Raw genomic sequence first — 24,699 nt, 5'->3', positions numbered from 1 at the left:
AATATTTTCTTGATTGTATAACCCATGAAACCATATAGTTGCTTTTAACAAGCATTATAATGCATTTTTTTTTGGGGGGGGGGGTTGTGTGTGTGTTTAAGTGTGACTTCTTGAATATATGCTATTCAATACTTCTTTATGTTTAACGACCATAGAAACAGCAAAACAAGGTTCAAGTTTTACATTCTTCAAATAAATAAATCAATGATGTTTAAAGTTTTGCCTGATTTCTATTTGTTCTTTGAGAGTTTGAGTATTGAGAGGGGACTTATCCAGTGATTATCACTTGAATGTCTTCCTAGAGAGAGTCTCTGCTACACGTGAAACAACATCTAAGTAAAAATAAATTTCACATCTTTTTTTTCCCCCAGTTTTCTTTTGTCAAGTTTGCTTTTAAGCAGCCACTAGCCATCCTTATTTTGTAGTTGCAAGCAAAATAATCTTGTCAGAGCAAAATTTTCTTGACTTAAAGACACAAAAGCTAAGGAGAGGCAAACATTTCAAGTAAGGATGCGCACACAATGTCAGACTCTGAACTAATGGGATATTCTAGTCACCTAGGGATTAGAGTTGGACAGCCTCTTTTAATCCAGGATCATAGGAATTAGGGACTCAACGATTGACACCAAATAGGACCCTTGATTTAGAAAATCATAAAATAGCAAGTTGCCAAAATTGTTAACTCTCAAAATTGCAACTAACAGTTTTAGGAGGTATATAAATAGAAAGTAGGAACCAGAACTGAAGAAACATAAGGTCACTTAAGTTGTCAAAAATAGAATCTGAGACTTAGCAACTGCAGGGAAAAACAAATAGCGAGTGATGTAAGAAATATCAAATGAAATCAAAATAGAAAGTGGGGAATGAAATTCCTAACCAAGGAAGCTACTTAAGAAGAGGATTTATAAATAGAAACTAGGACGGATATGTTGCTCCAATATGGGATCAACAAGAACAATGTTTTGAAACTTTAATGGAAGAAGGAGAAGAGAAAGGATATGTTAGGCTTCTCACCTGATTATGGAAAGAAATATCACCGATTCCAGCTTTGGCATCCCACCAAGGTCTCCCTTCTTCCAGCCTCTCTAAAACCTGTCAAGCTTGATGTCGAAACTTGTACGGAAAAGTCCTCGGTTTCCTCGAAATTTCCCAAGTTTCCACCTAAGTTTCCCATTTTCACCCAGTCGAAACTTGAGTTTTCCTCGAATTTTTTACCATGGTCACAGGGAATGAAAAATCTCAGTTTCTAGGAAATCAGGGTCATAATCTTGCTGATGTTTCACAGGACATGGAGAATTTTTTGGTTGAGGAAAGTCAGCTGTCGTATGAGGTGGGTCATAAGAGGAAAGTTGGTCCTTGAATGACATCTCCTTTCTTCAGATAGATTTTCGCCTCTTCTTTGAATGTCTTGCAAATAGGGAGGGAAAACAAGAGAGGTGGGGGGGGGGATCTAAAATTCTATGGGTGGATTAACCTAATAGGGCATCTACGACTTGTTTATGGTCCAACTATTCCTTCATGGCTATTTATTCTGGATTTTGTTGCATTGCTAGCTTTTTGCACCCTCAGCAACAGGTTTGATGTATCTTTGGCTCCTCTGGGTGTTTATTCTTTTCATTTACCATATGTTAATATGATGAATAAAAGGCATACCTAGTCCACGAGGCCCAGATCCTGCAGTGGTAGGTGCCTCATGCACTGGCTATGCCTTTTCTTTTTTAGTCACATGTTCTTTTAATTCTAATTTTTATGTCTTTTTCTTTTCTTTTGCCTCTAGTAATATTTTCCTTGTCTCACTATTTTGTGTACTTCCATGTTTCCTTTACTGCAAATTATGGTTGTTACATTCTTTTTTCCCCACTTCCAGTGACTCTGATGATTCTGAAGATGAATGGGCTGTTGAAGAAACTCAAATAGTTTTAATGGCTAAAGATGATTTGCTTGAAGGTGCTTTGTTCGAATTTGATCGTGCACACACAGCTGGTGTTAAGGTGCACATTGTTTAGCTCTGTTATTTAATTTGTAATGAGCTCAAAGCTCAATGTTTCAAGTGTATAGCTTCTTCAGTTTCTTCATCTGTTTGGTTGGTGACATCCAACTGTTTTAATGTCTCTCCTGATCTTTGAAAAGTAGATTCTGTATTCTCACTTTACTTTCTCCATCAGCATGAAGTTCCATCCACAGAAATATTGTGATTCTCTTTTTGGACCTTGTAGTTGGCCTTTATGTAGTCAGTTTCTTTTATCTCACACCAATTATCATTAATTATCTCAAAAAACTATCCAAAGAGTGGCATGACATCATTCTCACTTGTCATTTCTTTGAAAAGTGCATGATCCTTGTAAGGATCTTTGGAGACTTACAGTTTTCATTGTTCCATGTCAACCTTGCTTAGAATTCCTTGAATGCGCACTTCTGATGTAAGAGTATTATGTCATGTTCCCAATTAGAGCAGCATCCACAATCCGATGCCTGTAGACCCAGAATTCCCATGGCCATGGGACATGTCAACCTCCCCCACTTCACTTTATACTTTTGAACCTATGCAATGGATAAGATTTTATACACTCCCCATTAGACCTGTGGGTGTAAAATTAAAACATCCAGGACGACAGAAGTGTTTGTTATACATTTAGCAGGTCATTCTACTAGGACAACCATGCCTGATGAAACTATCTGGAGAACCATTCCAACCAGAAGAAGATGTCATTTGGTGGAACCCACTATGTATCTGAACTCTCTCCAGGAAATGGCTGTCTAATCAATCTTTTAATTTGAGAAAATGTGTTGGAACTTTGAAGCAAATACTAACATCCGTTGGTTTTATAAGGGAGATAACTCCAGGTTTTATTTAAAATAACATTGGCAAGATGAAAGGCAAATAGATTCAGAGTCCACTTTAAATATTTGGGGAACAGTTTTTAAGGATGAACGGTTTACCCTGTGGCAGATCCCAGTGGTTCGAGTCCACTTATCTCTAGCTTGTGAACCTAGCAGATACAAGGGGGTATATGATGGCACCCAATTTTTGCACTAGTCATTCTTTGAGTATCATCAGCCATTTGGTTCCAACTCTGGATAATCTGACCAGGATCCCCAGCAAGCTGCATTCTAGTGTCACTTCTAAAAATTTACTATCTTAAAAGAAGTCCAGCTTTTGTAGCTTGAGCCGGAATTTAGCACCAACCTCTCAAGAACAGAATTAGTTGTCCACGTAACATCAATTAAATCTGCAAAAGCCAGAAAGATGCAGATCTCAAAATGTGTGCATGACAAAAAGATGTTTTATTAGAAATTGACTGAGAAAGAGCTCCTAAAGAGACTTGTCCTTAATGCTCCCCAAAAGGATCAGATGTAAGACGACAATTTATCCTGCTGATGGAGGGTTAATGTTGACATTTAGCTATGTAATTTTGGTCTGATAAGCCTATTTGCCAGTGTGATGATGCTTCTCAGGGCTGAGGGTGGTCATTGTGTGCAAAAAAATGCCATACAGGTCCACACTTATTGGTAGCATACAAATACAGGCTTGCCGGGTCATGGCCGTTTTTCACACTTCTCTTTCAACTAGAGCAAAGACACTTCTATATGCTTTTGAAGCGGTCCATGTATTCCATCACATAACTTCTTCTTTTTTTCCTGATTGACAGGAGGAAATTAGGAACACAGTTTCTGTGTTGCAGAATGATTTGATGAGTGACAATGAAAGGTCTATTTCTGCACTCATTCAAATTGATAAGTTGAAAGAAGCAAGGCGAGAGATGGACAGAAAACTAGACACACAATATCAACGGAAAATGTAAGATTTCCATCTTGTCTTTGCAACAGTTTTTGCTCTAGGCAAGGATCCCTGTAGCCAACCTCGTTTAGTTGGGATAAGGCTTCTTGTTGTTGTTGTTGGAGATGAGCTTCTTATGTTTACTCATCGCTTTTAGATTATTTGTATCAGGAGTAGGAGTTCCTGTTTTTTTTTATCTTTATTTCCCCTGATGAAATATGTGGGGTGAAATTTATTAGTATGTGCTTAAAGGCAGCCCTTGGCACAATGGTCGGGTGGACCGTGGACCACAGTTGTAACCTGAGGTCAAGGTATCGAAAACAGCCTCTCAGCAAGAATTTCTGGGGCAAGACTGTAGGAAAATGCCCGGGGGGGGGATTCCGCTTGTGCGGAAACTTTTGGCACAGGTTTCGCATTTTAAGTCTCCTTATGGTTGCATTCTCATTTTCTGGTAAGTTCTCATTTTTGTGTCTAATTGTACCCCTTTTAATTTATTTGTTCAAAAGAAATGTCAAAAAAAAAAAAAAAAAAAAAAAAAAAAACAAACAAACAAACAAAGGAATTCCCAAAAACCAGAATAAAGTAAAGGAATTCCCAAAAACCAGAATAAAGTTGGTTTGGTCTAGTATGGGTTCTGCCTAAAAACAAGTGCTGAAGTAGAGCACTTGCTTATAAGGCTCATAACAGAGGGGTAAAATAGGGATTTTCTTTTCTGGTGAAAAGGTAAAGTAGGGATTTACCTTTATATTATAAAGACTAGTTTCATCTCTTCGTCTTCTTTCTCCTACAATCACAACCTCAACCCTGCCCGGCACCCTGCTTCTCTGCCTCACCTTGCAGCTATCCCTTCTTCAATCAGTTGATCTGACCCAAATCTTAACAGCACCTGGCCCTTCTTCTTCTTCCTGCTAGCCCTCCCACCCTCATCCCTCTTGCTGCAGCCTATTGCTCATGCCCATATTGATGTACCCTAGAGAAAATAGGATATACAAGGACTTAGTCTTTCAGGATCTCAATTCAAAAGGTTATGGTTTTAGGGTCTTGAGATTTTGGGGTAGTTGACTGGAGTATTGAAAAAGAAGGGGGAGTAATTGGGGATTGGGATGTAATGGATTAGAAGGAGAAGAAGAACTTGGTGGTATAATTCAACTTACTTTTGTCAAAGATATTCTTGAACAGAAGCTTGAATGATGGAATATATTCTTGGGGGAAGAAAATAGAAGAAATGAAGAGAAGAAATCAGAACTGGGAACGCAATCTTGTATGCGTTGCTCAACGATACCAAAACTCTTATAAAGTCATATTAGTTAATCAAATCATCTCTATTCATGGGAGATGCATTACATATATAGAAACCTTCTAAAGTTCCTAATTTGACTCACAAATGGATCACCATTCATATATATTGATGATTAAATAATTCATTACCAAAGAGAATAAAATAAAATACCAAAGCACAAGGGACAAAGCGCAAACAAAGCGAGAAAGAGGCCTCAACTAACAAGCAACCTAGGAGGCATTGAGCCTAGCAGTTACTAAGAGCAACAATTAAAGCAAACTAGTTACACAAGCATAAGTTGCCCAAAGCCAAACTAAGAAGCAAACTAAGAGACATCAAGCCAAGCAACTATCTAAGGGCAACAATAATTGCAAACTAGTTAAACACCACAAGTGGCCCATAGCCATACAATCAGACTAACAACCATGGAAGTGGACCAAAGGGGCCCTAGCTAAACCGACGTAGTCTCTCGTTTGATTGGAGCTATGAGTAGCCTTCCTAGTGACAAAGCACATGGTTTGATCGAAGCTATGAGAAGCCTTCCTAGTAACAAAACACATGGACCTATGCAATAGCACCACAAACGCAAAGGAAGGTAGCATCACAAGATTGAGATGAAGAACGAAGAAAACATATTAGACTCCAAACTAATTTGGAGAGTTCAAATATCATGGCTTTCCCCCAAAGCCAGAGAAGCCATCAATGGCTAGAACCCTCGACAAATTGAAGCAAACCCTAGAATTAGGAAGGGAAGAGACTGATGAAACAAAGGGAGAAGAAGAATCTGGATCTGAGGTCGAACCTGGTATGGAGAGATCAACAACTATGGGTCTTAAGCTTGCCCCCCCAACATTAGAGAGACCAAGAGGAAAAGAACCCTCAACGATGTGAAGCCGAGCCCAAAAACAGAAAAGGGAGATAGGAGGAGAAATAGAGAGTGGATTTGAGTTTGAACCCAATTTGGAGAGAACAACAACGATACCCCCTCAAGGTTTCCCCCGATGCCAAAGGAGCCATTGAGACTGGAACCCTCAACAGACAAAGATGAACCCTGAGAATCTGAGATGGCCCCAATCATGCTCAATTTTTTTTTTTGGGGGGGGGGGGGACAGAGGCTGGGATAGGAAGAGAAGAAGAGAGAAGAGGAGAAGTGGAGAGGGAGTTCGGATCTAAGAACTAAGATCTTTCTCGACCACTCCACCAAAGAAATAGGAGGAGAAGAAACAAAGAGAAGAGGAGAATTAAAGGGAAGAACATGATTGATTCAACCTCACGAGAGAACAGAGAGAGGAGGAGAAACAAAGGGAAGAGAGCTGATTTCAAATCTGAGATCATGCTTGACCTAACCTCGCAAAAATAGACAAGAGGAGGAGATCGATGCTCAGATTAGAGAGCTCAACGAAAGATTTGCAGAAACAGAGAGGAGACGTGGAGAGGAGGAGAGGGAGAGGCATTTTTCACCACCATTACTTGAAAGCCAAGTTCAGTTGTGTGCTTCGGTCCCCTCAAAAGGTCTAGTGTCTAGGTTGAAATTTCAATAAGGCCTGCTGGGGAGTGGGGGATGATAGCTATATCTGAAATGATATGCTTTCTTCCAACAGAGTGCAGAATATACAACAATCTCTGTTTCAGAGTTCTTTTGGTATGTTTAACTTGGGTTTAAGCTAAAATCAGCTCAAGTTGTGTTGTCTGTAAGGTTGCCTAGGAGAAGTAAACAATGCATGACATTAACTAAAGGTGGAAACCCCCCCCCCCCCAAAAAAAAAAATAAAAAATAATAATAATAGATTAAAAAAAAAAAAAAACTAATGAAACTAATTACTATCATCATCAAGCCTTGTCCTGACTAAATGGGATCAGCTACATGGATTTTTGCCTTCTAATAGCTCTGTTTGAGGCCATGCTAGATACAAGGTCTAAGCTATGCATATGTTTTCTCACTGCTTCTCTTAAGGTTATCTCAAGTTTGTCCCTAGGTCTTCTAATTCCTTTAATCTAGATTATATCACTTCTCATTTATAGGCCCTCCATTTAATGTGGTTGTGCCACCTCAAACGACTTTCTCGTAGCTTATCACTTATTGGAGCTACCCCCTGACCAACTCTAATATGATCATTCCTTATCTTATCCTTCCTAGTTTTGTCACCCATCCATCTTATCATCTTCATTTCTACTACATTGAGTTTATTTATATGATTCTTTTTAATAATTTAATACTCTGCACCATACATTATAGCTGGTAGAACGACGGTTATATAGAATTTTTCTTTGAGCTTTTAAGGAATACGTCAATCACACAAGACCTCGGACACACCTCTTCACTTCATTAACCCTATTTAAATTTTTTAGGAAACATCATCCTTTGTGTTACCTTTTTTATTTACAATTGAACTAAGGTACCTAAAATAATTGCTCTGAAAAATCTCATTATTATCAGGTTTCATCGCTCATTGGTCGCCCAATCATGACCAAAGAATGAAAACTAGATATTCTATCTTCGTTCTACTTTGTTTGAATCCCTTTTATTCCAAAGTTGTTCTCCATGAATCTAACTTGGTATTAATCCCTACTTGAGTCTCATCTATCAATACAATATTATCAGCAAAAAGCACATAGCAATGAACCTCGGCTTAAATGTCTTTGGTTAATTCGTCCACTATAAGTGAAAATAAATATTGGCTTAGAGCTGATCCTTGATGTAGTCCACATGTAATTGGAATTCATTACTTTATCCCCCCATTGTTCTTACACTTGTCACTTAACCATCATACATATCTTTAACTGGGTCCATGTATTTACTTGCAACACTTTTTTTTCTCTAGTACTTGCCAAATTAACACTCTAGGAACTCTATCATAAGCTTTTTCAAGGTCAATAAATACCATATGAAGGTCTTTCCTACAACCTCTATACCTTTCCATAAGTATCCTAATAAGTGAGCTTCCCAATTGGTTCTCCATAATTGTGGTTAATTGTCTCAAACGGGTTTCAATGCCTCTCTCCCATAATTTCATTTAATGTCTCTATAGTTATTATAGCTTTAAATATCTCTTCTTCTTTTTTTGTAAATTGGAACCATGATGCTTCTCCTCTATTCATCTAGCTTTTTGTTTATGCTCACAATCTTATTAAATGACTAAGTCAACCAAGCGAGCCCATAGGTTTCTAAGTTCTTCTATACTTCTATTGGGATTTCATCAAGACCTTGTGTCTTGCCCTTTGTGCCTTAGTGAATGGTATAATTTTTTCTGATTCACAAGATACCGAAGTAGACTCGTTTTGTAGAGAAATAGATTTCCCATCTCTTCTTAATGTCCTTAGCATGTACTAGAACTTTACCATCTTCACCTTTAGTACATCCAACATGGTCAAGATCTCTACTCATCCTGTCCCTTATTTAGCTATCTTACGAATAAAATTTTCTCCTTTCTTCGTGCTCAGCTTAATATATAAATCTTCATACTTCTCCTGTCTTGCTTTTCCCACAATTTTCTTAGTTTATTTTTAGCCAACCTATACCTTTGGAGATCTTTGATATCCTTAGTCTTTTGCAAAGTCTTGAAACCAACTTTCTTATTCTTAATGGTTGCTTGAACATCACCATCCCACCGCCAAGTTTCTATAAAAATGGAGCTTTCCTTTTATTTCACCTTTGACATCTTTAGCCACCTTTCTGATACATGTAGCCATCTCATTCCACATTGCATTAGTGTCTCCCTCAAAATCCCACTTCCTTATTTGACTACTTCATTAGCGAAGGATTTCAAACACTCTCATTTTAATGAAGCAAGTTACTAGTTTGGTAGTATTCCAAGCTGACCACCACATCCTCTGGGTATCTAGATTTTGAGATTTGAAAAGGCTTCCGTCCCATGTGTCAATTGTTACTTCCATTTTAACTGTATAACATTTCATTCCAGATTCTGGTTTGAAAGCACTTTTTCTTCCCCTCCCAGGTAGAGCTATTCTTGTTTAAATGTGACGCTCCTTTGCAGGATTATAATTTGATCACTACAGTAAGTATATTCAGATATTAGTCTTGAAGCTGGTGCTTTGATCATAAATCAGTCATTTTATTTCCATCTACATTACTCGGAGGGGAATCTTTTTGACATTTTTTAATGGCACTACTGTAGGGCAGAGGCACTGGATAACCACTTAATTGCAGTCCAGCGGGATTATGAACACAGATCCCAAATAGAAGAACGGAGGATAAGAAATGATGCGGCATTTGAAGAGGCCAAAAAAATGAAAAAGCTCTTCAAGATGAAAGGCTGCGCCAAGAAAGAGCGAAAGCTGAAGGAGAGGTCAATTTTCTAAAGATTACCATTTCTCACATGCATTCATTCATACATACGTACATACATCCCTATTTAGATGTTCTTCTTCAGTTATTTTTTTATATACATCTTCCATATAATGTTAATGTTTTTAAAAGTTAAGCTGTCTCTAGTGGTTCACAATGTCTATCATCCATCTGCACAGCTTGAATAAGTCTTGCCCTTTGTGTTATTCATATCATCATCAAGATCTATAGATTTTTATTATTTTTTTGTAATTATGATATAGTAATGCATTTTGAAATAAATATATTTGTTATGTGTGACCCGAATTCTTGTACCTAGCTTTTAAAGTTGGCTTGCACCGACATATTTTGATGGGCAACCGAATGACCCCTTTTTTTAGACCGTGATTGAAGCAAAAGGCCAGTACAAGAATTTTTGTACCCGTGCTATGATATGACCCAACCAGATTGGTCAACCCATTTACCCAATTAAAATTCTATTTATTTATTTCATGTGCTATTGTAGAGATCATTGTGTGATTTGGAGATTTTTGGTTTTGGGTGAGAGTTCTCTAACACCGTTCTGGTGGTTTTGAGAGACTCCATTGTAACCTTCATCCGTAAATGGTGAAAGTTCTTCGCCCATGGACATAGTAAATTGCGTTGATGTGTGAACCATGTTAAATCTATGTTGCTTTGATTTATTTCCGTTTTTGTTTGTGATTTGTTAGTGGTCCTTTTAACAATATTGAATATAAAAACCATCTTAATTAAAATGTCTTAACTGTTTGAATTTCATGTTCAATGGAGGTCTTTGAATGCTCCAGTTTGGAGGAGTAATTGATTTTCGTTGATGGCTCTAGAAGAGCAGGGGCAAATACTTAAAAATGACTTAGGAGAAGGGGTTGGGAAAGACACACAGTGTTGGGCAAGTACGACCTTGAATGCTGTGGATTGTAGGGCTAGGATTCATGTAGCTGACCTCATTTTGTTGGGATAAGGCTGACTTGTTTTTATTTGTTTGACTGTTTAAGCTTGTAAGTTAGATTCAGATTAAGAAGAGAAGAAAGAGAAAAAGAAGGGAAGAAGATGTTCTGCAACAAGGTTGTGGAGCTTGTTAGAATCGCTGAAGACACTTCGCTTTATTTATAGGTTCAAATACAAGGTCTATTCGGATAAGGAAATCAAAATGAACTTAAAAATAAAATAAGAAAGAGGATTCCTTCTTGAGTACAAGTCCAGCCAGTTACCTCCATCGAGAAGCACTAATTCTTGAGAAGGTATCAAAATAGTTGATACTGTAAGGCTGAGCATACCCCTTAGCCACAAACCAAGCCTTCAAAAGAGAAAGGGTGCCACTGGGATTGACTTTGACTGCGAATACCCAACAACATCCAATGGCAGTCTTTCATACTGCTAAAGGGACCTCCCAGGTCTGGTTTTCTTCAAGGGTACACAACTCATCATATATAGCAGCAGATCACCCCAGGACTAGCCAATGCCTCCAAGACAGATTTGGAAAGGGGATGATTTTCAAATGTGGATAAACAAGCATAATAGTGAGGAAAAAGGTTAGACTATGACACAGAATTAGAACACAGATCTTGAACATAACTCCAAGTACCCTGAAATGCATTTGGGACATCAAGATCTGAAGAAGGGATGGGAGGTGGTGGTGTGGCAGCAGGATCTTCCTATGAAGGAGAAGCTGCCAGGGCTGCCAGAGGGGAAGGGACTATAACTCCTCTGATACATGACGATGATCTCAAACAGAGTGGGTGGGGGAGGTGGTGATGGAACTTGTGACATAGAAGGAGAAGAGATGCTAACAAGACATGGTTGTCAAGGCAGCAAAGCGATTGGGGCTCTGCCTAGGCGAGAAAGCGGCGCCTAGGCAGCAATAAGGCGACCAATGCGGTTGGGTCAAATTCTTTCAATACGACTACTTTTATGCTGATAATTTCTATTATAAGCTAAACAAACATTCAAGAATCACATTCATCTAAAAGAAAAAAGCATTCAATAATCATAATTATAAAACATTATTCAAAAACGAATACAAACATAAGTTTATCTCATCAAGCATCATAACATATGACTATAAACTATATCAAATTATAAGTATGAAAATGAAAGTAGTAATTTTACATTTTTACTTACTTCTATGATAATGTGATACCAAATAAGTGTCTTAACCATTTAATGATTCATTGATTCCCAATTCCAAAATGATTAACTATTAAGTTCGTATACGGCTTTGTAGAATAAAGAAAAAATATTATCATGTACAAAATATAAAAAAGGTGACCGTTTTGGAGTCTAGGAGGCAATAAGGCGCACGAGGTGACAAAGTGGTAGCAATTAGGTGAAACAGCGCCAAAAAAACTGCATGTTAATAAAGCGGTTCAAAACAAGGCGGTTGAAAAACTGCTTCGCCGCCTAGGCAGACGCTTTGACAACCATGAACAAGAATATCAGAATCAAAATCAGACACAGTCAGCTGTTTAGTAAAGACAAGGGTACTTACAGAAAATGAGATGTCTGCAGCGACAGTATTTTTGTTACTCTTTCTGGGTATAGGAATATCCTACAAAAATACATTTGAGGGACCGAGGATCTAACTTGGATAGACTTGGACGATGATCACGAATAAAACAAACACATCCAAAACATGGGGAGGCAAAGCAAACAAAGAAAGAGAGGTAAATAACATGGAGTAGGGAATACAAATAGAGGAAGGATTCGGTTGATCAGGTCACTAGCAGTTTGCCCTACGTCACCCCAAATAGGTTTAGATCTCGCATTTTAAACAATAAAGAGTGAGTAATCTCCATTAAATGATGATTCTTCCATTCGACCACACCATTTTGTTGAGGGGGTGTCAGCACACGAGGACTAGTGAAGAATCCCATTAGAGGTCAAAAAGGTCTGAAAGGGTGTAGAGAAATATTCTTTCACATTTTCATTGCGAAGAATCTTAACCATAATTCCATATTGGGTCCGTATTTCAGCAATAAAACCACAAAAGTATAAAATAATTTTGAACGAGATTTTTTCAAATAAATCCAAGTGATTTGAATAATCGTCTACAGAGGTAACAAAATATCTGAAACCCAAAGTGGATAAAACAGGACATGGTCCCCAAGCATCATCATGGACTAAAGAAAAAGGCTGCTCAGACCTATTTAAGACAAGGAGGATAACTCACACGGTGCAGTTTCCCAAACTGACAGGACTCACAAGGTAGATTAGAAAGAGAATAAAAATGACTACCTAACAATTTTAAATTATTTAAAGATGGATGACCCAAATGACAATGAATTTGGTGACAGTTGGGGATGCCCAAACAACCCATAGTGGTGGTATTCAAACAGGTACAATCCTCCAGATTCTCAGCCTCTACCAAGTATGTGCTTTGTCAAAAGATCCTGAAAAGGACAGTTTCTAGGGAAAAAAGGTGACTAAGTAATTGTAAGTGGTAGTGAATTTATGAAGATAACAGATTAAACAGGAAGTCAGGTGTATATATACGGAGAATAATGACAGAGGGGGTAAATGAAACAGTTCATGTGCCTTTATCATTGTCATAGAACCCATATGCTAGGGTGCCCATGTATAATGATGGGGGAAAACTAAGAAAAGATACGGGGACTACCTATCATGTTTCAGCTGCTCTTGAATTGACAACCCAAGGGTGGGGTTCAAATAAAAGACTTCTTGTGGCATTACCTGTCTGGAAGGAAAGTAGCTGTGTGGGGTTGTGATTGAGTGACATCTTCACTATCTTCAACTAGGGGTGTGGGGGGGGGGGGGGCAGGGTAGACTTCAATAAAGCAGTATTAGTAATGGATGGCTGTGATGGTTTTCCATTTAGTAGCTTCCAACAATATTGTCTAGGTTTCCCACCATGATGGCAAGTCTTAGTTTGTCCAGAACTATCAGGATCAGCAGGGTGTTAAAGAGCCAACATTCTTACCCAAAAAAATTTCATGATTCTTTCCTGTATTTTGTACTCCTGAGGAACCTCAACTGGGTTTAAAGGTTGCAAGTGCAGATTTATCATCTGGAACAGTGTCATTTAGATTCTCCTTTGGCACTTGGAGAACCTGTGAGGAAGTGTCAGCTAAAGTGGGAACTCGAATCTGTGCTCCGACAGAGTAAAATTCCTTTCCTACACTCCCAAGAAACCCACCACCACAAGCTGTTCCCTTTGTTGTTGCATTGTTTTTATATTAGAAGAGATGGGTAATATTGAGTTCAATTCTTCATACATCGTCTTAAAATCAGTAAAATACTGGGCTAGGTTCTACCTTTTCTATCAACCCTATAGAACTCTTGTGACAATTATATATTCTGGAGAAATTATTAGCCTGTGTACAACATCATTAAATACCTTGACAAATCTTTCATGGTAGGTGAGTAACATTAAATATCGTCCTAGAGTACGTGCATCGGTGACTACCCAATTCATATCCCCTTTGGGGATAGATTGAGTCAAGTGGCCTTGCTCTCCCCTCCAGTGAGAACTTTAACCATAGTTTTGCATTGGTGAAAATTAGAGGCACCTTTTAGTTTCTTTTCAGTCAAGTGATAGAAGGATGAGGATAAAACTTCAGTCATAGTAGCTTTAGGTTCAGATGTTTTTAATTCCAAGAATTTATACAGCCTCAGCTCCCTGAAAGTCAGAGACAAATAATAACAGTGGACTGCAATAAAAGGAGATAGAAAACAAGAACCGGCACAAGATACTAGAGAACCCTTGCTGTAAATCAGAAATACAGCCCCAAAAATGAACCCTAAAAATCTAAAAGAGAACCAGAAAAGTCTTCCCTAAAAGAATTTTAAAGCCAAAAAATTCCCACAACAGAATCAGAGTTTCTTTCCTTTTTCTCTTTTTCTGTATCTTTTCTTTCCAAACCAGAGTAGCTCCCAAAACAGAACCTCTAGCCAGAATAATTCTTAAACCATAATTTTAAACTTGACAAACTATTTGACAACAAATTTATAGCGTCTGAATCAGAATAATTCTCAAAACAGATGATAGAACTAGAGTATGATAACTAGAACTTATTTTGAGGATGACAGAACTAGAGTATAATAACTAGAACTTATCCCAAAATACTGAACGGTAAAGCAGGGTCTTCTTTCCCCTCCAGAAGTCAGAATCCCAGTTACCCAGAGAGAGAAGAACCAAACGAGGAGTATATATACCCAAACATACAGCTTCTTCTTCCCCCCCCCCCGGGAAGAACCAAACGAAGGAATTCTAAACAAACTAGGATTGATTCCATTAAACAAACAAACCTAATTTCCAAAAAAAGAAGAAAAAGAGTTGACTTTTTAGGGAGGCTGAAGCTGTCCTTTTAAGTGGAGGAACTAGTTCAAACTTCTCATAAAAAACTACAGCAATGGATGCTGCATCCTTCAGGTGATGGTGAAGGAGATCTTTGGAACTTGTCCAGCAGCAATACGTTTTATTAGAAGAATGAAAAACTGAAGCTGTCCCCATTTAGTTGGGACAAAGGCTTATTGGTTGTTGTAGAAGAATGAAAATTGAAGAAGAACGATCACAGCTAGTATTTTATTGAACCAGCTCTGATACCATGTAAGTTAGATTCAGATCTAAGAAAAGAAGAAAGAAAGAAAAGGGAAGAAGATGTTCCATGAGAAGGCTGTGGAGCTTCTCAGAATTGATGAAGACTGCACTGCTCACTTAGCTTTATTTGTTGGTTCCAATACAAGATCTTTTTGGATAAAAAATCAAAATGAACTAAAAAATTAAAAAAAAGGAATCCTACTCGGATTTGAACTCCATAAGAAAGAGGCATTTTCTTGTGCTTATTTTACCCTTCGAATGGAGTTATTAACAGTACTAAATGAATTATTCACCAAGACCACGTATCGGTACCTATGTTCACCTTGAATTTGATTGGGACTTTCTCCTGCACAACATCTTCTCTCTCCCTCTCTGTTGTATGGTTGTATGGTTCTACCTGTTGAACCCTAGTGCTCACTAGCTTTAAATGTAAAAAGATAATCATCTGGCCAAAATCTAGTAATTATATTCAACCTGATGAATTCAAATTCACCATATCTTGTGACACTTGAGAAGACTCTTTTTGCCTTTACATTAAGCTGCTTACTTCCAAGGGAGCAGGATTTCTGGTTGGCCCAACCAGCACAGAATGTATGGTTGGGACTTGAAACTGCAGTCCCTTATTTACTCATCCAGTTTCAACCCAAAATCTCCCCATGGAAAAATAAAGCATTGAATTATCTCAAGAGTGTTTATGGATTAATGAGGGGGATGCATGGTTATACATGACAGGAACCATTTGATAAAAAACATCATAGACATTTCTCTGTTGAAATGAATAAATTTTTATCAGAACCCGTACTTGACTACATTTTTCTCTTGCTTCTTTTTGTGTCTGTTTGCTAGTTTCTCTTGGTTGTTAGTGTTCAATTTCATAGTCATCTCCAATATCTGTGTGATATTATGTCAACTAATACGCACTGTCTCTTGGGTTGATTATTGCTGAATTTCATTCTTAATTTTTATTTTTTATTTCTTATTTTTTTTTAAATGAACTAGTATATCTCTCTCATCTCCCATTACTCTATTGTTTGGTTATATCTAGGCTGCAAAAAAGAGATCTGAACAAGAACAGAAAGCAGCATTGGAAGCTGAGAGAAGAGCAAGCACAGAAGCTGCAGAAAGGGAAGCTAATGAAACTAGGAAATTGCCTGCCACTCAGTTAGTACAAAAAGAAGTTACTGGTTTCAGGGCGGATGCAAGTGGAGAGGCTTTGCAAGAATCAAAGAATAAAGGTCCTCAGTGGAAGCAGTCAGGACCGAATGTCTGCAATGAAGTGCAATTAATAGGTTTAGTATTTTTTGACAGTCGTGTTACCTCGCAAGGATTAGTTAACCTGTTTTTCATCTTGAATTTGGATTACTCGATTGGTTGCTCGCCTTGAAAGTTTATGTGTCTTCTTGATGGATAAATCATCAACACATTTTATTCAAAATCACAAACATATTTCAGAACTGGATCTATTGCTTGAGCACTTAGTGAAATGTATAAGTTCAGTTCTTGGATTCTTTCCTTCTGACCTTTTAGCATTCTTTATATTTAAAATTTTTTTTGGCTTGGTACCATGCCTCTATTGAGCTTACTAGTCCTAATTATTACAGGTAAAGTAGTTAAAGGTGCAGAAAGTGCACTGAAAGCAGAGGCAGAAAGACTACAGAAGTACAAAGAATTGGATGAAAAGAACAAGGCATTTTCCACACAGGTAATGTTGCACTGTTACAAATTCTTTCCCCTTCTCTAGTTTATAACTGAAATGTTTCTTTTTTCTATCTATGTTGTATATTTTTAGTAACAGATTTCACATTTTTTTCACAACAAAACAAAATGAAATAAATAAATTAGACTTTGGCAATGTATTTTTTTTTATTTTAATATATTTTCCCATCATTAGCTGGTAAGTCTTGCGTGCCCTCAATACTGATCTATTGTTGGAGTGATGCATTTATTTCATTACAAGATTTTTTTTTTATGCCAGCTTATCTTCTTTTATAAGTTTCGTTATTTTGATTCTTTTTTTGGTTGTTCTGGCAGATTTTTCGTAGATATGAGATGGCGATTTCTAGGAATATAAAACAGATAACTGGCGTTAAAGAAAATGTTAGGTGAGAAGGATCCTTTTACGTGACTATGGAGTGTTGTGTTCAATTCTGGTTTTTAAACATGTTATCTAGGTTTTTGTTATTATTCTCTATGTCCTGTACACTGGTCACTGAGACCCAATGAAAAAGGTGGTTGTAGATTTTTTTTAATGTACTGTCCTTAAATTGCATTTATCTGTTTGAGATTTGTAATGTGAACACCTTTTAATATATTTCATCTCCCAAAAAGTAGCAAATAGATAAAGAATGAGGTTTCATATCAACACTGCTCTAAGGGACGAACCTATTTACTAGTCACTGAGAAGTATATCTTTCTAATGGCAAAGAGAAACTCAAGTCATAAATGTAGAAATCAAGATGTGTCCATAAAACTTCTGAATGGGGTGTTTGGTTGGAAGTAAATTGTTGTGATATGAAAATAGGTGGACTTACAGACGAGATTGCAGTTTTTTTTTTTATTTTTTTTTTATATATCATATTCAGTATTACACTGTAGCTGGTTATCATTCCAATTAGGTTAGTAATGTGGTGGCCACAAAAAATTGCATTGCATTGAAGAAAAATTATTTCTAACTAGAAACTTGTTGAATTTACTTCCTTTTGACTTTTTTCCACATACCAGTTCTACTTGATCTATTTCACTGATATGAATATATTTAACTTCAAGCCACAAATTCCGTTGCACATGCCATTTGGTTGCGGTTATCAAATTTCCTACCATTTCTTTCCAGCTAAATGCTCAGAATACAGCACCTTATCATTGTTTATACTTTTGAGAGTGTGAAGTGCTTCCTAGTTAAAAAGGAAGGTTGGTTCATTGGAGTTAATACTTCTGACTTCTCTGCTCACTCAACGACTTCTAGTGATAAGAATTTGTATTTTATGTTGTCTAGTGATGTACAACGTTGTAGCTCCTTTTTCCATTTATGGGTAAATAATGAATATATACATCATTGTAGCTTTTTACCACTCGAGCTTTTGATTAAGCAGATTTAACATGGTACAGGACCAGGAGGTCGAGTGTTCAATCCTTGGTAACTGTGAGGGTTTTGTGTTATGTGTTGTGCCCCTAGATTTTGTGTCGCTTGGTATCACATGATGGTGTCACACGTAGACCCATGTGTATGTGTGGGCCTGCACATCCTGTGCGATATTTTGTGTTGATATACATTTTTAATGCCCTTAACAGCTGAAGGTTTTGAGATAAACAGTTTTGACGTAACCCATTTACTTTTGGGTTGTGCAAACTGGCCTGAAGTTATATATTGCTTTTAGCATCTCCTTTTTAAATTGAAACTGTATTGCTTTTAGCATCTCCTGAAGTTATATATTGCTTTTAGCATCTGCAAATATTTGGATTAATTTGGCCATATGTGCTTATCCCTCGTGTATTGGTCTGGTTGGATTTTTCTTGGCTGTTTTTGAGCATCTATATGGTCAATTACACATTTCAAATACCATGTGGTTGATAATGCGTTGACATGTGAATTCTAAGTAAACTTGTCACTCTTGCAGAATGAAGGCAGATGAACTGATTAAAATTTTAAATGATCCTAGTTGCCCTCAGTCTATTAGCTTGGGGATATTGGCGAAGAAGGTATGCGCATTACCTTTCAGGTGACATGTTTTTCCTTTGCAACTAATTATTCTGTAACTATGGGGGTGGGGGGGGGGGGGGGGGGAAATTGAATTATTATCATTATTATTTTTAAATAACACTTTTATTAGATGGGGAAAAGATAAAGAACGTTACGTACTGGCAAAGAAATAAAAAATCAAATGAAATATTATTAGCCATGATAAAAGACAAGATAACTGTAAAAGACTTGGGCTCCTGATGATATTCAACAAAAAGGTAAGAGTGTGCTTGGTATCATTTCATTCAAGTTATTGTGACAGGTTTTTTTTCTTTGGACTGATTCTAACCGGAATCTTGTTCAACACAAATGATCCTCTTGAGTACCTTTTTAGTATTTTGTTCTGTCACAACAGTTTTCTCAATAGAGAATTCCTCTTCTTGTTTCTAGACTTCACCATCTTTGGGGAGATTCAGTTATGATAATAATTAATTTGCTCAAGGAAGCAATTGCAAGAATCTAAGTGCTTCCCTGAAAAATCATACAGAATTTATGTTATACCAAGTGCAGCCTAAATGTCTAATATGCCCATATTTTATAATATCATTTTGTTTCAGCATTTCAAACCCTGGAACTTCAAAATTTTGCTTTTATTTTTTCTTTTGGAAGTTTTGGTTGGCTCCAAGTCTTTAGGAAATCTTATGTGAGGCATAACAAAGATTTTCAGACCTTAAAATTGTAATGTACATTATAAAAAATAGAATTAAAAGCAAATAAAATAAAATAAAAGAAGCCTATTTTGGTGTTTGGATATATACCCTTCAATTTTCCCAGGAAAAACATTGAATTTACTCCAAGACTAACGTTTCTCACATCTGTATTTTAATTTATTTACCATAAAAATAATTTCAACAACGTGAGGTTATATATATCAGCCTCCAGTATCAGACAATATAAAAAATCTACCCCCAGACAAGTACACGAAGTTTTTTAGTGAAGTAGGTTATCTGAACTACAACTCTTGAGGCTGTTTATTTAAGTAGGTAGAATGGTAAAGCTCTCTAAGCTCTCTAATCTATGGAAATTGAATATGGTCAAATCTTCCTCAACAAGCAGAAATTTATCTCTTTGGCCTGTGGCAACCCCAGCAGCATATTTCAGTGGTATAGAGTGGTGATTCTGTGAGATGGTTCAAACAGTACTTGTATATCATTGAAATGTCAGTCAGAACTGGGCGCAGTCTCATGTTTTGTTTCATATAATTTTGTTAAGTAGGTCATGATCCCTGAGATTTTTGGAATCTAATTTTCAAACTCTGAATATGCCTAAGAGAATACTACAAGGGGTTATCGTTGTATCTTGATCATTCATAAGATAAGCTGATTCTCATTCTAGGGATCGAATGTTTGAATCCGTTATAAACACATAATGATCCGTTATAAACACATAATGGCTGGACTGGACCCTGCACTGATCATCAAAAGTCGACTCTGCCAATCCTTCCTGAGCTCAGCCGAATTTTTCTTATTTTTGACTAGGCTGATCAGTTCTATTCAATCCTGACCAAATATATGCAATGACATCAACCATATCCTCACATTTATTTTTATAAATTTTCACTTGTCCAGATATGAAGAATGAGGTTTCGCTTAGTGTTCCAAATGCTTTATGTAATTTTTTTTAGCTTCAACTGTTGGGATTTGTCAGAGACCTTTAAATGGTGGAACATAACTAACAACTTTTTTGCCTCATTTTGATACTGCAGATTGTCTCCCATTGTGAAAAACCTATCCCGATGCCATCTGTTTTTGGTTGTGGTCATGTCATTGTTCTTGTGACTAAACGTGTGAGCTCTCCTACATTTAAATTTGAATGTCAAGCGAACTTTATGTTCTTGTTATCACTGTTCCCCCACTTTCTTAGCCCTTTTTTAGATGGCTATAGGGGTAGTCTTTGCTTTAATTACCTTTCAAGAAAGTTTCTTTTTACAATTGCATTTGGTTAATGTTATGCATTAAAGTTGTTTTCTATCTAGGTCTAATAATAATTGTTTTCAGGCCCCATTTCTAATGGATGTTGTTCTTGCCGAGTTCCATAGAGCTTGCATCTACACTGTTCCAAAGCATATACATTACTCTGAGGTGAGTTAATTTCATCACTTGGCCATGTGTTCTTTTTCCTTTATAACTCTTTAAGGAGGCTATGATCTCTAATCCAATGCATTAGCAGTTCTTCCCCCCCCCCCCCCACAAAAAAAAAAAAAAAGGACTCTTGAGGTAGGGGTGTAAGTTTGGCCCTAACCCGCCCTAAGCCAACCCTGAGCCCAAATAGGGCTTGGGCTCAAGATTTTGGCCTTGAGGGCAGGTTAGGGGCAAAATATTCTGGCCCTAACTAGGGCCAAGGGCGGGCTTGGGATTACTCTTTGGCCCGTCGGGCCTGTCCGGACCGGTCCCTGATTTTTTGCCCTGACCTTGATTTTGGGCTTGATTATAGCCCTAATCATGGCCCTAATTTTGTCCCTTGTGCTTGATCTCAATGATTTAGGAACAAAGACAATGATAGGGTCAATCGAGGCTAAGGCCAAGTATGGGGTCAATCATGGCCAAGGCCAAGGACAAACATGGCTAATTAGGGATGAGGCCAATTAGGGCTAGAGACAAGGCCAGGGCTAGGGACAAATAGGGCCAATCAGGGCGGGAATGGGCTTGGCTTTGTAGGGCTTAGGGTTAGGGACAATAATCCTTGGCCCTAAATTAGGGTTAGGGCGGGAATAAGCTTAGATTAGAATATATAGGGGTTGGCTTGGGATTACAAAAGCCTGGCCTTGTTGCAACCCTATTTTGAGGATTGAATTTGGTTTAGGAAGGCTATGGTTAGAAGTTTGCATAATTAATGGACCCCCTTCCCCTAATGAAATGGAGTATTGTTAAAACGAACACCACGAAATAACGAATAAAAACAGGCGAAGAGGAAGAGCTTTTCACTATATAGAAGAAATACAGAAAGAGATCTCACAACTAATTGCCAAAAATGGTGTTACAAGAACTCTCACCCAAAATCTTAATCTTTAACAAAAAAATCCAAATCATATATATATCCATCGGGTTAGGTTGTACTGCACCCCCTTCATAAATTGAGATCAATGGTGGGCTCCACTTCCACCCCAAATCTCCAAAAATGGGTCATTGGGTCGCCCACCAAAATATGTCGGTGCGGGTCCATCTTTGAAATTGGGTAAAAGAATTCGGATTTTCGAAATTGGGTCCAAGAATTTGGGTCACTAGTCGATGGCTGGTCTGAGTTGTGAAGCATAGAAAACGCACCTCCTGCTGAATCTGGCATACTTGATTCTTGCCTTTATTTTCTTAATGCGTAAATTTGAGTGGACTTTAACCAATTCTTGGACCCACCCCTGTTGCAGACGGCGTTCAAAAGTAAAGAAGATTATTACAAGATGATTGGTTATCGAGAAGAAGATGGGAAGATTGAAAGCACCGAGCAATTTCTAGAACGCATTGCATCTATAATGAAGTTTTATGGTGCACTGGTTCAGGTTGGTGACGATCAAGTATCAGCCGATGTTTTTGAGAATTTTATCATCCTGTTCTAATATTCCACATACCGTTAGCATTTGTCAATAATCAATCTACAGGTTTATCTGTGTACTAAAATTTCTTCCGTGGCAATCTTAACCATAACAACATACAATTCTTGTTATGGCAGACTGAATTTGGTGGTGGCCAAAGCATGCTCAAGGAGGGATGGGTATGGATTGCGAGGCTCTTGAATGCGCTTCCTGCCAACAAATACACTGCAACTGCTCTATATGCATTTCTACAAGTAAGTTCATTTTGAACTATCCTCCTTTGAATCTGCGAGCGTGCCCTATAGTTGCCATAATCAAGTTCTATTTTCACCAGGTGGCAGGCTTTGCTCTCTTCCGAAAATACAAATCACAATTTGGAAAGATCCTAAACATCATACATGGCAAGTTTTTGGTTGCACTCGAATCAAGCAGAGATCCCATGCTAAACTCTGTCATTAAAAGACTCAAACCATATATAGAAGCACAGCAATACCTCCAAGAACCAGAAGGATGGCGTCTTCAAACTACTTTATTGTCTGAGACATTTGTTCCTGAGTCAGAGACGGGTTACCACCATGAACAACAGTATCATCATACAAATAGATACACGTATCAGTATCGATAAAAGCAAAATGTAGATTTGTTGTACCTCCACATGTGAAGTTATTTAAAATGTGTCATAGTTTTTGTTAAATCAATGTATGTTTCCTTTTCTTGGTGAATACTAATGTGTAGGAATTAAGCATTAATGAATCCATTCCTGATTTCACGTCGAGCATGAATAATTCCATAAAGTGATTACAAGAATTTTGAGATCCTCCCTTTTTTTCTGCTGGATCTTAAAGATGAGTTCTACCCAAGTTTTAATTAACTGATGTGTGGGAGGGGTTCCCCCCCTTGGGTAAATCACCTTTCATTCAACGCAAGACAAACACCTAGACTCGTACAGGGAGTGGAAATTGGCCAAGACGCCCTAACTGTAATGGATGTGGCCTTCCAAGCCAGCCGGTCAGCTACAACAGTTATTACTTCTGGCAATAAAAGAAACACTACAGCTATGGAAACAGCAATGAAAGGAAAGAATGTCTTCCACAACCTCGTCTACTTGCACAAGAGCTTTAGACTTCAGATTTAAGATGTTTGACAGTTCCAGATTGTCTGTTTCCACCATAATGAAGTGGAAGTCATCAGAAGCTGCTTGAAGAAGCGCTTGCCTAATTGCCAATGTTTTGTCCAACAAGACTGAATCAAAAGGAATGGGATCAGAGACTGCAATTAGAGGAAGTCCATTATGGGTCTTAAACACAAAGCCCCTTTGAAGAAACCCCTTTTAGGTTGGTATCTGTATTAATTTTGATGAATTGGCCTTCTGGGGGCTGTAAAACAGGAACTCTGAAACTCTGCTCTTCGTCCTTGCTAGCAAGTGCAATTCCCCAGTTTCTTCCCGCATGGTAAACCACCATTAAAGGTGAGCTTGCACGACCTTCAAAAATAGTAGCTTGTTTCTCGTGTGGGAAGGGGTTTAGTGCATTTTGTAATTAAGACAGTTTGTTATACATAATCGGTATGGATAAATTATGTGTTGTACAACAAATTAGCAAACAAGATCAACTTATCTTTATTGAAGAAGTGCAGAAACAGAAAGTAAAACCAAAGAGATCGAAATCGAACTCTTAATAAGAAACCTTCCCAAGAGAGCTTTTTGAGGTTATGTTATGGAGGCCAAGAGCCATAGAGGGCTTGTTGGCACTCTTAATAGGAGATGGGGTGACTTGCACGAACAAATAATTCCCAGCAAACAGATCACCCATATGGTATCGATTCTCCATCAATCTCCTGAAAACTTTACCCCATGAAACCCTTACTGCAGAGATCAACTTATCTTTCTTCCTCAAGAACCTCCTCAAGCCTGGGATTCGAACTCTCCTCCTTTTCTTACCACCCACCCTTCTGATCCTGGACCATCTCCTCACTCTCCAACTCAGTCTCTCCTCCTGTGCTTTTTCTTCTTCCTCTTGATGTTCATGATCATCATCATCAACTGGCCCACCTTCGTTTCTCAACCTCGTGTAAGAAAGCTTGTTGGTTGGAGCCATTTCAATGATTGAATCGATCATGGGTGCTTCCTTGAGAAACCAAGACCTTGCAGAGATGGATTCACCTTTTTTTCTTTTTTCTTTTTCTCCTCACGGGATGCGATATCTTCACTTTAGTAAGACGAAAGGGTAAGTATATATGAGAAGGATAGAAGAGTTGCAGAAACTGTTGGGAAGTCATTAAATGCAATTAGCGAGTGGGTACTGGTGGTCGTTGGTCATTTGCTGGGTGGCCACCTTTAATGGCTCACACTTAATTATTTACGTACATGAGAAACATTCACCCAATTCTTCTTCAAAGGCCCGCATTTATACCAATTACCAAGATCCGTGATGGGATCGATTTTGCTCCCCCACACATCATGTGCAGGAGAGTGGTACACTCTATGCAATGTTCGGACTT

General features: G+C 37.9%; 1 protein-coding gene across 1 annotated transcript in view; it reads left to right on the top strand.

The window, feature by feature from the left end:
• The window catches only part of GLE1 (nucleoporin GLE1-like protein), a 39,074-nt gene extending 16,033 nt beyond the window's left edge, over positions 1 to 23,041 (top strand). The window contains 13 exon segments of the mRNA XM_089166369.1: positions 1,868 to 1,991; positions 3,651 to 3,799; positions 9,194 to 9,303; positions 9,306 to 9,364; positions 15,984 to 16,227; positions 16,540 to 16,640; positions 16,970 to 17,040; positions 18,553 to 18,634; positions 20,380 to 20,460; positions 20,672 to 20,755; positions 22,036 to 22,167; positions 22,338 to 22,454; positions 22,535 to 23,041. Coding sequence (XP_089022495.1) covers positions 1,868 to 1,991; positions 3,651 to 3,799; positions 9,194 to 9,303; positions 9,306 to 9,364; positions 15,984 to 16,227; positions 16,540 to 16,640; positions 16,970 to 17,040; positions 18,553 to 18,634; positions 20,380 to 20,460; positions 20,672 to 20,755; positions 22,036 to 22,167; positions 22,338 to 22,454; positions 22,535 to 22,825 — 1,645 coding nt within the window. The 3' untranslated portion in view covers positions 22,826 to 23,041.
• The last annotated feature ends 1,658 nt before the right edge of the window (positions 23,042 to 24,699 follow it).

Source organism: Hakea prostrata, chromosome 8 (assembly GCF_041222555.1).
Source record: "Hakea prostrata isolate BN-2017 chromosome 8, UWA_Hpros_2, whole genome shotgun sequence".
Taxonomy (NCBI): Eukaryota; Viridiplantae; Streptophyta; class Magnoliopsida; order Proteales; family Proteaceae; genus Hakea; species Hakea prostrata.
The sequence above is the reverse complement of the archived record's forward strand: the minus strand, read 5'-3'. Positions and strand labels throughout refer to the sequence as shown.